Source organism: Haliotis cracherodii, unplaced genomic scaffold (assembly GCF_022045235.1).
Source record: "Haliotis cracherodii isolate W230 unplaced genomic scaffold, xgHalCrac1.p SCAF_3, whole genome shotgun sequence".
NCBI classification, from domain to species: Eukaryota; Metazoa; Mollusca; class Gastropoda; order Lepetellida; family Haliotidae; genus Haliotis; species Haliotis cracherodii.
Genome location: NW_027266286.1, coordinates 47944793 through 47957705, shown reverse-complemented (window position 1 = coordinate 47957705; position 12913 = coordinate 47944793). Strand labels below are relative to the sequence as shown.

The following is a 12913-nucleotide window of genomic DNA, read 5'->3' as shown; positions in this document are numbered from 1 at the left end:
CCGCACTTACCGAACGACGTTGGAATTTCAGGGCTCGATCGTAGCGTCACCAGTGGCTATTACGAGTTATGTCCCTTCTATGTCCCTCCTATTGGCCAACCTTTCATATCACTTGCAATTGCTTCAAACAAAATGGCGGCGCACAGTCAAAATCGTCTGATCTATAGTCAGGATCTATATTGTAAGAGAACGGACCTTTCTGTGCAAAGTGCATCACTTGAACATCTTGATTAAAAACATGAAATCTGCATGTAAAACCATGTTGTTTACGAACCGGAAATCTAGTTCTTTACGCGATTTTGACTGGATTATGCATAGCCACGCTAGTCCAACCAAAATGTTACTCAATAATGCCAGCCTAGCTCGGCAAGGGTGAAAACTGGACGTTTATAGTCAGTTAACTCCCTTTCCTCGGGAGGATGCAGTGACCTCTGCTTGTCGTAAGAGGTGACGTGGTTGATTGCATATCATCGTCTTCCAACTGAGTGGATCGATGCTCATGTTGTGCCACGAGGAGTAGAAAGTGATGCCCCCACCCTCGTTGTTAGCCGACATAGGACAAGATAATGAGAACGTATCGACAGTAGGGTTATCATAGCAATGTTCGAATCCATATTGTTTAGTTGTTTAGTTCATACACTTTTAAAAGTGTTCTTATTATCAGTAGGGCTATTTGAACAAAGTAAGTATTCTTTGTTTTTCTTCTTTTGTCCGAGGGGGCACAGGTGGGCCAGTCGTTCAAGGCGCTGTGATTCGCTGTGCAGAGTTGCGTCCCTTTGGCACGCCAGGAACCTATGATTATGGGTTCGAATCGAATCGCCCCGATTATGTTTCTAGGTCTGTCAGCACCTTATCTGTGCTCGCGGGTTTCGCCGAAGCGGTAAACGTCTGAGACCTGCATCTTATCAGGCTTTCCTCCCACATTAAACTGACACGCCGTGATATAACTGGAATACTGTGTCTTTTGTCCGAGGTCATCCTTTACCCTCATTTATTAAAAGAGGGGGAAGGGTGGCACGTGAAGTGCATATATTGGCTTTGTGGTGGTATTGACCGGCCGCTTCAATCACTTCATGTTAGCAGAATATCAGTGAATAAAATAGAGCTATGTCCCTTGATCACTTGTGATTTCTTGGCTGAATTGTCTACGGAAATGTTTGTGTATGGAATCCACACGTAAGACATTATTGCAATTATTTGTTAATGGCATGGGAGAACTACGGTGGCCCATAAGGGACATGGAGTCTGTTTTTCAATATTTTGATGTTTCATTTACTTTTATCGTAACCTTTTGCAAATTAACACAATTTGTCATGATACAAATATGTGATAAATCATGTCTAAAAACAACCGAAAACATGGAAAATGTACTTTCAAGTAGCTATTGAGTCGCCGAAATGTGAAGCGAAAATGTCAAAAAGCAAAATGGAAATGTCCATAACCAAAACGAAATGGTCAAAAACTAAAATGGAAATGTCAAAAACCAAAACGAAAATGTCAGAAAACTAAAATGAAACCACAGAAAACTATTTCCACCGCGGTGATAATATTTCCACCGTGGTATAAATAGTTTTCACCGCGGTGGAAATAGTTTTCTTCATTTTTATTTTAGTTTCTGACATTTTCGCTTTTGTTTTTGACATTTTCATTTTCGTTTTTGACATTTTCGTTTTTGTTTTTGACATTTCCATTTTAGTTTTCAGCCATTCAGTATCTTCTTTACACATGATTTATCACACATTTGTAAGACAAATCGTGTTAATTTGCAAAAGGTTACGATAAAAGTGAGTGAAATATCAAAATATTGAAAAACGAATTCAATGTCCCTTATGGGCCACCGTAGAGAACAGTAATTTGAGTAATTTCTCGGCATTCAAACAGCATGTGGAAAAGGTGTGACTGTTTTGGCACTATATACATGTAGTGATAATTATGTTTTACCTAAATGTGCGTGTTTTGAAAAAATCTCATCATGTTTGGTAAGCTGTTGTGTCCAAATCCTTCAACAATGAGGTGTCAGCAGCCATTATGATAAGTATCGATATGTAAGCTATCAATAGATCGCAATGTCTTTGCATGAAGATGCTTGTTAATTCGATACCTGATTTTGATCGTATTTTCAACAGTCAGAATTAAGTATTCTTCAGTGTCATGGTAGGATAAAGAATAAACTTTCCCTAAGCTAGTGAGTGAGTTTGGTTTAACGCCACTTTGAACAGTGTCAGCTTGATGTGGGAGGAACTGCCCATATGATGTAAACTCTCTGTACGATATCCGCGCATGGTTAAAATGACACGACTTTTGGTTGAATTGCTACTCACTCCTTATGAGAGTCACGAGACCAGCTCCTAATTTATATGGGGTTAAAATGTATATCCGTAGCAAATATACAGAAAGCGCCGGAGAATTTTCGGTATCGATTATCTGCCGAAACAGATTCCACTGGGCGATAAGGAAAATAGTGGTTAGAATTTGTAAATGGATCAGTGACGAACAGAGATGACACCCTGAGCCCCGTTTCTCAAAGCGATCTTAGTGCTAAGGTGATCGTAAGTCCAATACTTTAGCATAGTCTTACGATCATCGTAGCGCTAAGATCGCTTTGAGGAACGGGGCCTAAGGCCATGTTCCACAAAGCGACCTTAGTGCTAAGTTGGTCGTAACTCCCATACTTTACCATGGCTTACGATCAACGTATCACTAAGATCGCTCTGTGGAACAGGGCCCAGGTGTTCGCGAAAATGGATATCATGTCCTACTCTACCGGTAGAACCCGCCACCCGCACACTTGGCATAACATTGCATGTACGTGTTTGTTGCCTAACGCCGAATAGCACTGTTCCTGCCACACGGGGACCATGTCGTAAGATACGTGTGACATAGATGTGAGGTGAAATTGGGTTTAACGTCGCGTCCAAGATTATTGCGCTTATATAGCGACGAACATGCACGCGTGTGTATATGTGTGGCTGCTTGAACTAGACCGGACTGATGCCGATTTATAGTGCTAGCCCACTGAGATACCATGCCGCAGTTTAACATGAATACCCGACTCAGACACAGTATACTGACTCCGAGCCGACCAGTCCTTGTTTTAACAACAAGTACCATCTTTTAACGTCTTTTGGTATGACGCGGCCGGGGTTGGAACACCGGACCTTCCGCTCTCCGGGCGGACGCTCTACCATTAGACCACGGAGGCGGTCCGCGTGACATAGAATTGGTTTGACTAAAATGACACAAACTGCTCTTATTATAGCTTTATTATATCATCAGTTCACAAAGTGTTGGTTGTTCTCATTACATGCCTCAGTTGCGTTTCAACATCCAGAAGCAGAATAACAGCGACATAGATATTATGCTGGCAATAGTGTTGCCATGGAAACTTGGGGAACTTGACGGGTATGCAAACGCTTGTGCACCTGAAGAAAAGAGCAGTAAATTGCATTGATTTAATCTGTGCAAAAACATAAAAGCTACTCATCGTGAAAACATTTGGCGACATGTCAGTCCCACGATTGAAGAGCAGAGTAATTTTGGTTTGTTGTTAAACGCCGCACTCAGCAATATTCCAGCTATATGACGGCGATCTGTATATAATCGAGTCTGGACCAGACAATCCAGTGATTAATATCATGAGCATCGATCCACGCAATTGGGGTCGATGACATGCATCATGCATCAACCAAGTCAGCGTGACTGACTACCCGATCCCGTTAGTCGCCTTTTACGACAAGCATACTCGTCTTTTACGGCAAGCATGGGTTGCTGGGTTGCTGAAGACCTGTTCTACCCCGGCTCTTCACGACATAGTAAATAGTTGAAGTATGTTGTTACATGTATATACGAAGGGTGGCTGAGCTGTGTTGATGGAGTTAGTTGCTAATTATTTCTCAACTTAACACCCCCCCCCCCCCCCCCCCCCCGCGGTCCACGCACTTCTGCAAACGATACTGAAGTGTCACATTGAGTGCCTGGATCCACCTCGAGTGTCTGGATCCAACCGAGTGCCCGGATCCACATAGAGTGCCTGGATCCATCTCGAGTGCCTGATCCACCTCGAGCGTCTTGATCCACATCGAGTGCCTGATCCACCTCGAGTGCCCGGATCCACATTTAGTGCCTGGATCCATCTCAAGCGTCTGGATCTTCCTCGTGTGCCTGATCCACCTCGAGCGTCTGGATCCACCTCGAGTGCCTGGATCCACTTCGAATGTCTGGATCTACATCGAGTGCCTGGATCCACCTCGAGTGCCTGGATCCACATCGATTGCATGGATCCACATCGATTGCCTGGATCCACATCGAGTTTCTCGATCCACCTCGAGTGCCTGATCCATCTCGAGTGTCTCGATCCACCTCGAGTGCCTGATCCATCTCGAGTGTCTCGATCCACCCTGAGAGTCTGAATCCAAATGGTGTAGAAGGCTTCCTTCTGGTGATGCAAAACAGTCCTCCACAACAGCATGGCGTCATCGCGGTTTGCGAAATGCTTGCAAGACAGTTCTTTCTTCAATTTGGGAAGAAGAAATCTGACGGTGCTGAATCTGATGAACACGGAGGATGCTCAATAATTTCAAAGCCACTGTCATGCTTTGCAACCATTGCGACAGCAGACTCGCCCTGGTGTAACAACACACCTTCAGTGATATTTCCACAACGTTTAATCTTGATATTCTCACAGTTGCCTAAGCAGATGAGCATAACACTGGCCATAAATGCGACAGTGCACCGGTCCTTGGGTGGAATAGCTTTGGACTCCCAGAAAACCGAAGCCATCACCTTGCCACTTCGGGAGAGGGGGCGTTAGATGTTTCCACTGGCTTGACTGTTGATCAGTCTCTGGCTGAGAGTAATTAATCCAAAACTCATCCACGCTCACCAAAAATCAGCTGGGTTGTTGGATTCAAAACGGCGTAAATTCGCAATTAAGACGATGAACCCGAAACGTTTTCTGAAACGATTCAGATACCTTGAACCCAGCATGCTGAAACCTTTCTCATGCCCAGTTCATTCCTTAGAATGGTCTCAACTCTCCCATAAGACATGCTTACTGTATTGGCTATTTTACATGTGACAAGAAGATAAGAAACACAGTCACAAATTAATATCGATGGCCTCACATATATCCTCCAGATTCATTTCTTCCAACGTCTGTCTGGCTTGTGTGAAGGTCGGGTCGTTTATACACGATGTCAGCTTGTTGAGACATGTAACATACTTGGTGGCAGCTCTGTTCAAAGGAAAAAAGATGAAGCATATATGATAATAACAAGCTTCGTAATGTTTGTTTAATTGGCCAAATTGATTGATTGGCCAAATTGATTGATTGGCCAAATTGATTGATTGACCAAATTGATTGGCATTTGTGCTTGATTGATTGATTGAATGATTTTGATTGATTTTGTTTGATTGATTTTATGATGGATTGATTGACTTTGATTGATTTATTGATCGATTGGCATTTGTGATTGGTTAGTTGGTGAAAAGGGGGCCTCCACACGTTGCTAAGACAGGGGGGTAGTCAAGTGCTTAAAGCCTTCGTTCGTCACGCCGAAGACCCGGGTTTGATTCCCCAGATGATACAATGTATGGAGTCCATTTATAGCCCAATGTTGTCAAAATTTGCGTAATTTTGTAATCAGGGTTTGCAGATTACACCCTGGCATCTACCTGTAGAAAAATAGTAACTACATGCCCGGATGTAATCTTCAAACCTGTAGTAAGAGTGAGTCAGTGAGTTTGGTTTAACGCCGATTTTAACAGTATCCCTGTTATATCGCGGCGTGTCAGCTTAATGTGGGAGGAAAGCCCGAAGTGATGCAGGTCTCAGACGTTTACCACTTCGGTGAAACCCACGAGCATTGGTATGGTGCTGACAAACCTAGAAACATAATCGGGGAGAACCGGGATTCGAACCCACAATCATAGGTTTCTGGCGTGCCCAAGGGACGCAACTCTGCACAGCGAATCGCGGCGCCTTTGACGACTGGGCCACCCATGCCCCCACCTGTAGTAAAAAGGTGGTAAGGTCATTACTTAGTTGTTCAATCACGGATCCGCCGAGAAGCAACAGTAAATCAAAATTTAAATTTTTGTGATAACTCAGAATTAAATACAATAACAAAATAAATCATCAAGAACTCTCACATGAATGTTAATCTCTACATTCATTTGTAACCTAAGTTATCAGTTTCCGTGCAAAATCCGAAGTTCTGCCCCTTGCCGTTTATACGGGGATTTTGCTGAAATTATCCTCAACCGATTGCCTTACGAGAAACGCCATACCTAGCGCACACCAACAGAGTTGTACAATCTGGGATTACCTGAGGGGTGAGACTGATGCCACTGTTTATTTCCCCCTGCCTGATTCTACACATAAAACATAATGCTCTAGTTTACATACTGGCATACTCTCTCGTCGTCACTGCCGGCCTGTTGAACCTCCTGAGCCAAGATGTAGCCACAGTTGTAGATGTCGACGATGTTGCATTGACTCGGAAATTTGGTGACGTCTTCAGGGCCTGAGGCAAAATGGAAATGGGAGTTTAAACGTAATAGAAACAAATAAATCATACTACAAAAATCATTTATAATGGTCAACATATCCCCAACAAGAATAACATTATAGTACCAGAAACGGCTCGTATACTAAATATTTGTTATTTGTAACGGATGATACGTACGATACAGACGAATTCAGTGGTAGTATTATGTAATAAACACACTGTATGTTAGTGGTAACTGATATTCTTGATAAATTCATGTATTGGATGTAATATACATGTATACTACTCCAAGTTTAGTATGGATCCTGATCAGAGACTTTAAAATCAGTTTTGTGGAATTTAAAAAAGGAATATGTCATTCAAAATTTTTGAGTATTTTTTCTCTTCTGTTACGATTTTATCCCAATGTTGAATCCACCTCGTAACACTTCTGTGTTCACTCGTTACGTTTTGGAGAAATTCAGTACTATGAGTGAGTGAGTTGGGTTTAACGCCACTTTTAACAGTATTCCAGTTACATTGCGGCGTGTCAGCTTAATGTGGGAGGAAAGCCCGAAGTGATGCAGGTCTCAGACGTTTACCACTTCGGTGAAACCCACGAGCACCGGTATGGTGCTGAGAAACCTAGAAACTAGTCGGGATTCGAACCCACAATCATAGATTTCTGACGTGCCCAAGGGACGTAACTCTTCACAGCGAATCGCGGCGCCTTAGACGACTGGGCCACCCGTGCCCCCCAGAACTATGAAGCGGGTCAATGTGACTTCAGAAAACCATACCTTTTGTGCTTGCGACACCGACATGGCCTGGAATAAGACAAGACAGTGGTATAGCGAAAAGGAAAGAAGCGACAAAACTAACTATGGTTGTCAGACATGATACATAGTCATTCATAAACACATGCTTATGATATTGTCCTTATCTAACAATGGATTCTGATTTTGGCAGCTGTTTCTCATGATTATGAGAAGAGTTTGGTCTCAGCTGACTATCACAACTGTATATATTATGATATCTTATAAGAGTGTGCAATTATTGTTGTTAGGAATATTCCTGTTTTAATACGTAGGGGAGAGCGTTGGGACAAACCCACGACCCTTGGTATTGTGCAGGCAGACCAGATCGCCACTTAGCAAAGTTAGAAGATCTCCGATCCCATTAAAATCAGATGTATCACTCCGATGCTATTCCGCGCAGCTTGAAGACCACACCTGGTGAGCTTTACAGCCCTGGGGCACAGATTATATTTAGGTTTAGAGTGAGTCAAGCATTCAAACCAGCATATCTGTTATCTGTATCTCGAAAATGAACTTAAACGATCTTTTCCGATTATACGTTATGAAGACGGCGCTATTTCGTTTCTGTGTTTCTGAGGTCCGTGGAATCTATACCCTATAAGGACTACCATCGGAAGCATATTCGTGTCCTACGTAAGGAATATATATGCCATTCAAAGTTTTTGAGTAGTTCTATTACGATTTCATCCCCATGTTCAATCCACCTCGTAACAATTCAGTGTTCATTCACATCACTTATTGGAGATATTCAGAGTGAGTGAGTGAGTGAGTACGGTTTTACGCCGCTTTTAGCAATATTCCAGCAATATCACGGCAGGGGACACCAGAAATGGGATTCACACATTGCATCCATGTCGGGAATCGAACCCGGGTCTTCGGCGTGTCGAACGAACGCTGTAACCACAAGGCTACCCGTTGTGGAAAGAGTTTGGTCACAACTGAATATCACGACTGTATGATGTTGTGATGCTTTAATACGTAGGGGACAGTGTTGGGGCTATTCCTGATGTACTTATTTTAACTTCATACTGACTTCACGGGAATTACTTATTTGCTTTTTGAAGATATGAGTGAGTGAGTGAGTGAGTGAGTGAGTGAGTGGGTTTTGGGTGGCTCGAGTGAGTGAGTGAGTGAGTGAAGACCAAAAGACACCCAATAGGAGGTCACGCAAGGTGAACTTCACACCGCTGGGGCATAGATTAGATTTGGAGTTAGAGTGAGCCAAGCATTCAAACCTGCATATGCAATATCTGTATCTCTAAAACGAACTTAAACGACCTTCCCGGATTGTACGATATGACGACCGCGCTATTATCTCCCTGTGGATATTGCTTACACACTCCGTGGAACCTACACCCAGTAATGCCGAGCGCCAGATAGGGTAACAACAAGTACCATTGTTTAACGTTTTTTTGGAATGACGCGACCGGGAATCGAACCCTGGACCTTCGGTTTTCCGGGCGGACGCTCTACCACTACCGGAGGCGGTTCAGAAAATATACAGAATGTGAATGTGTTCAGAAATCATTTTTCATGCCGTTCGATGAGATTCAATAACTGTTTCAATAAACACACCAGAAAAAGGAGAACGCCCCTGCAAACTTCTGTATCTGAATGATACTTCTTTGTTTTGTTCTATGACATCATCGTATTACGTCATGACGTAATACAACATATCTAGATGTACGTATTATTTTCTTACACAATAGCTTCATGTCGATTCCAGCTTGAGCCAGTTGTGCCTCCGCCTGGGCGATGGTGTTCGCAGCGTTACATCCCACTACACCAAGCACACACGCCTTGTATTCCTCGTAGATCCTGTGCAAATATATGCAAGTCAATGTTTGTACAGTGTATACATTTGTTCGTGGAGAGCTAGCAGCTCAAAGCCTTATAACCTACTTAGACTTAGGTGCACTAATGCGTCGTTGCGATCCCTAACCGTGTCCCATCCACTGATGATCACGTTACGGCGATCATTCGTGTAACCACATGGGGACGAGACGATTCATATTCGAGAGCCAACATTTGCGAAAATGTTCTCAGACTTAAATCAGGGGCGGTTGGGTAGCCTAGTGGTTAAAGCGGTCGCTCGTCACACCGAAGACCCGGGTTCGATTCCCGACATGGGTACAATGTGTGAAGCCCATTTCTGGTGTCCCCCGCCGTGATATTGCAGGAATATTGCTAAAAGCGGCGTAAAACCATACTCACTCACTCACTCAGACTTAAATCACATTCCTACAAGTAGAGTTCGACAAAACTTCGAAAATATTTGAAATTAAATCAGAACTCATGATCAGAGCCTGTATGTTTAACTGTGTGATGTGTTCTTTACAGATGATGCCAGTGTACCAAGTTCCATGGGACATTTCAATGCATGGTAGAATGATTTTTACAATTTCGTAGGGTTCTAAACGGGTATGTTATCATTCGCTTGCGCGTTTTGAAACCATCCATCTACGCAATAGGGATACGAAGACATACATCAACCACGTCAGCTAGCCTGATCACCCGATCCCGTTAATCACCGCTTACGACAAGCTTAGTCGCCTTTTACGACAAATATGGGTTGCTGAAGATCTATTCTCACTCGAGTGGCCCAAACGTATAAGGCGCCGCAATTCGGTGTACAGAGTTGCGTCCCTTGGGCACGTCAGAAAAAGAGTGAAAAACATATTGTCACAATTTCATTTTCGCGTGTCAGGCAAATTCTAATTTTTGACAGTCTGGAGCATGATTAATTATTTTAAGAAATTTCGGCTACAATATATTTTATTCAATAAAACTCTCCCCACCTCCAATATATCAAGTAATTATAGCATGAAGTCGACGGGAAATGTAGTTTAATGACGTACCTGCATTGTTCCGGTAAAACTGTATTGCTGCCGATATTTGCAAGAAATTGGTTACATCTCATAATTTTATTTACGTCACACTCCGTCTGAGCATTCACGTTGAACTCCAAAGCTGGAAATACACGTATATGGAAATATGACATTTTTAAAAGCACACAAATTAATAACACGTGAAGCTTATGATATAATTCGAACTTAGAGTAAGTTAGTGAGTTTTGTATTAACGCCGCTTTGAACAGTATTTGGAAACCCCAAACTGATACAGGTCTCACACCTTTAACACTTTGGTGAAATCCACGACCATGGGTCAGGCATTCGAATCCACTATCACAAGACCCTGGCACACCAAGGGGACGCAACTCTGTATCGCGTAATTAGTGGTGGCTCAAACGAAATGGCCTCTCGTACTCCTTGCACCTGAAACGACTGAACGTCGCATTCAGCAATATTCCAGCTATATATCGACGGTCTGTAAATAATCGAGTCTGGATCAGACAGTCCAGTGGTTGGCATCATGAACATCGACCCGCGCAATGGGATACGCAATGGGGAGCCTGACCACCCGATCCCGTTAGTCGCCTCTGACGACAAGCATGGGTTGATTAAGACCCGGGTCCTCACACCTGGAATAAAACGATCATTACTTGTTTTCGGTGAACTATTTATGTGTGATACATAACAGATCACGTGATGCCCCGGCCGGTACTTGTTGTTAACCTGCTTTGCGTCAAATGGCTAGATTTTATGACAATTTATGATATAGAGAATCTCACCTCAGTGTCTTTTGATATCATGAGTTGATAAAAGTGGAAAAAGTTTTTCCACTTTTATCGAGTGTTGATATATTTTATATCAAAATACACGAAGGTGAGATTTTATTTAACACCCAACGGCAAGTTTGTAGACAATGATAAGCAGTGTTTAAAGTGTAAAAAGTACTGTTAACAGCTTCAGTAGCAGAGACATTAGTGATGTCATTTGATTGTGACGTCATGGTAACCAATGACAGTGGTCTACAAAGCAATGTGATGCAATTTCATTGCAGCGATATCTACAATGTAGATATCGCGTGATCTCACCCAAGTGATATCTCCTGTTGGAGCCAGTTGTGGATGATAAAGTAATTTTTCTCCTTGTGAGACCAAAGTAGAGACAATAAGAAATAAAAAAAACCATTAAATTTTCAAAAGTACTATATCCGAGATCCGTCAAACGAAATTATTGATTTGATCATTATACCTTTAAGTCTGGTGTATGGAACATGTACACACCAAATACCGAGCCATATACCTCAAATGGAACAGATTATCCGCTCTGACAATATCAGTCGATTTTCATCTTGTCTATTGTAACCAGATACTCATTATGTTGAGAAACTATAACGTTTACTGTTATGTGAAACACAAACATATTGTCTTGTTTTTTTTCGTTTCCTGTACAAAACCCTAGCCGGAAATAACTGCACAATTGCTGATTCGGCGACAAGCAATTATCACTCTCTGACTGACACATGCATAACGGTACACTTCTACTTAATCGATTACACTGCATAGTGGGATGAATTACACGTAGCGGTACACGTAAACTTGAGGTCACTCGCTGCAAGCAATATGATACCCCGTTCACATGCATAACATTTACTAACGTAAGTACTTTTGCCCATATGTAACTATACATATATCTTGTAAATTTACTAGTTACATTATACAACTTAGGTGTGTAATGTAAATAAAGTATGTAAATTGTGTAAGGCACACATTTTTGTCAGTGTGTTCATGACTTTCAACACAAAACAGGTTGTTTCACGGAACATTTTCGCGTGATCATGAAGCAAAATGTGTTTGATTCAGTTTGTACTATTTTTTCTCTCCTTGAAACCAAAAGAAAACACCGCCTCTAAAGTTGGCAACTGTTGACAACATGTTTGGTGTTGGCAAACGAACAGATATTAATTAGATCATCCTCTTACGTTAACATAAACATTCACATTGCAACATATATACACACAGTGCAAATTTACATTGACATTTGCACCTGCTCCAGACAAGATGAAAATTTGCTCCTGTTGTAAATATACACACATGATTAAAAGCGTTCACATGACAAGTATACTCACGTAAGTATTTCTACACAGGTATGCACATATACATACATATGTATAGAGGCGCATGTGAACGGGGTATATGAAAGCACAGTCCGAAAAACAAAAAAATAAACTACAGTTATTATTTGGTTTAATAAATGTAACCTGAAAATCGTTAGTTTTCACAGTCATGGTCAAAACATAAACAACGAGTAAATATAGTTTGACAATTAAATATTAATCTGATTTAATGGCTCCCGTTAAAATTAATACTTTGAGATTTCATAAAGTAGGTCATCTTACCCGAGAAAAAGCAGAGACAAATTGCGATGTTCCTCATTGTGGGCATTAGGGTTTTTGACGTCGTTCACGGCTGGACTTGTGAGAGAAAATGAAGATTGTAGAATTCACTCCTACATATATCTGGTTAATAGACCCGCTACATTGTTTAGAACTTGTTTTATCAATGTCTCCGCCTTTTACAAACACCGTGGCTACTAAGCACAAACTGGTATTGACATAAACCTGCAGCAGTTACAGCATCCAAAAAGTGTGAGAATTAGGGCAAACCTTTGAAAAGAGTAACATGCATCTCCAATGTAATTCAATTCGTCAATACTGGTAAGGTCGATCCATGATCTTAAACGCAACCCCTTAATTTTTTTA

General features: G+C 41.9%; 1 protein-coding gene across 1 annotated transcript; it reads right to left on the bottom strand.

Moving 5' to 3' along the window:
- Positions 1-3248: 3248 nt before the first annotated feature.
- Positions 3249-12707, bottom strand: LOC139475170 (uncharacterized). The gene is made up of 7 exons (XM_071258426.1): positions 12551-12707; positions 10165-10276; positions 9009-9124; positions 7289-7315; positions 6407-6524; positions 5124-5233; positions 3249-3422 (listed from the first exon to the last, which is right to left on the bottom strand). Exons 1-7 carry the CDS (start codon positions 12594-12596, stop codon positions 3310-3312), a joined length of 642 nt encoding a protein of 213 aa, XP_071114527.1. The 5' UTR covers positions 12597-12707; the 3' UTR covers positions 3249-3309.
- Between the last annotated feature and the right edge of the window lie 206 nt (positions 12708-12913).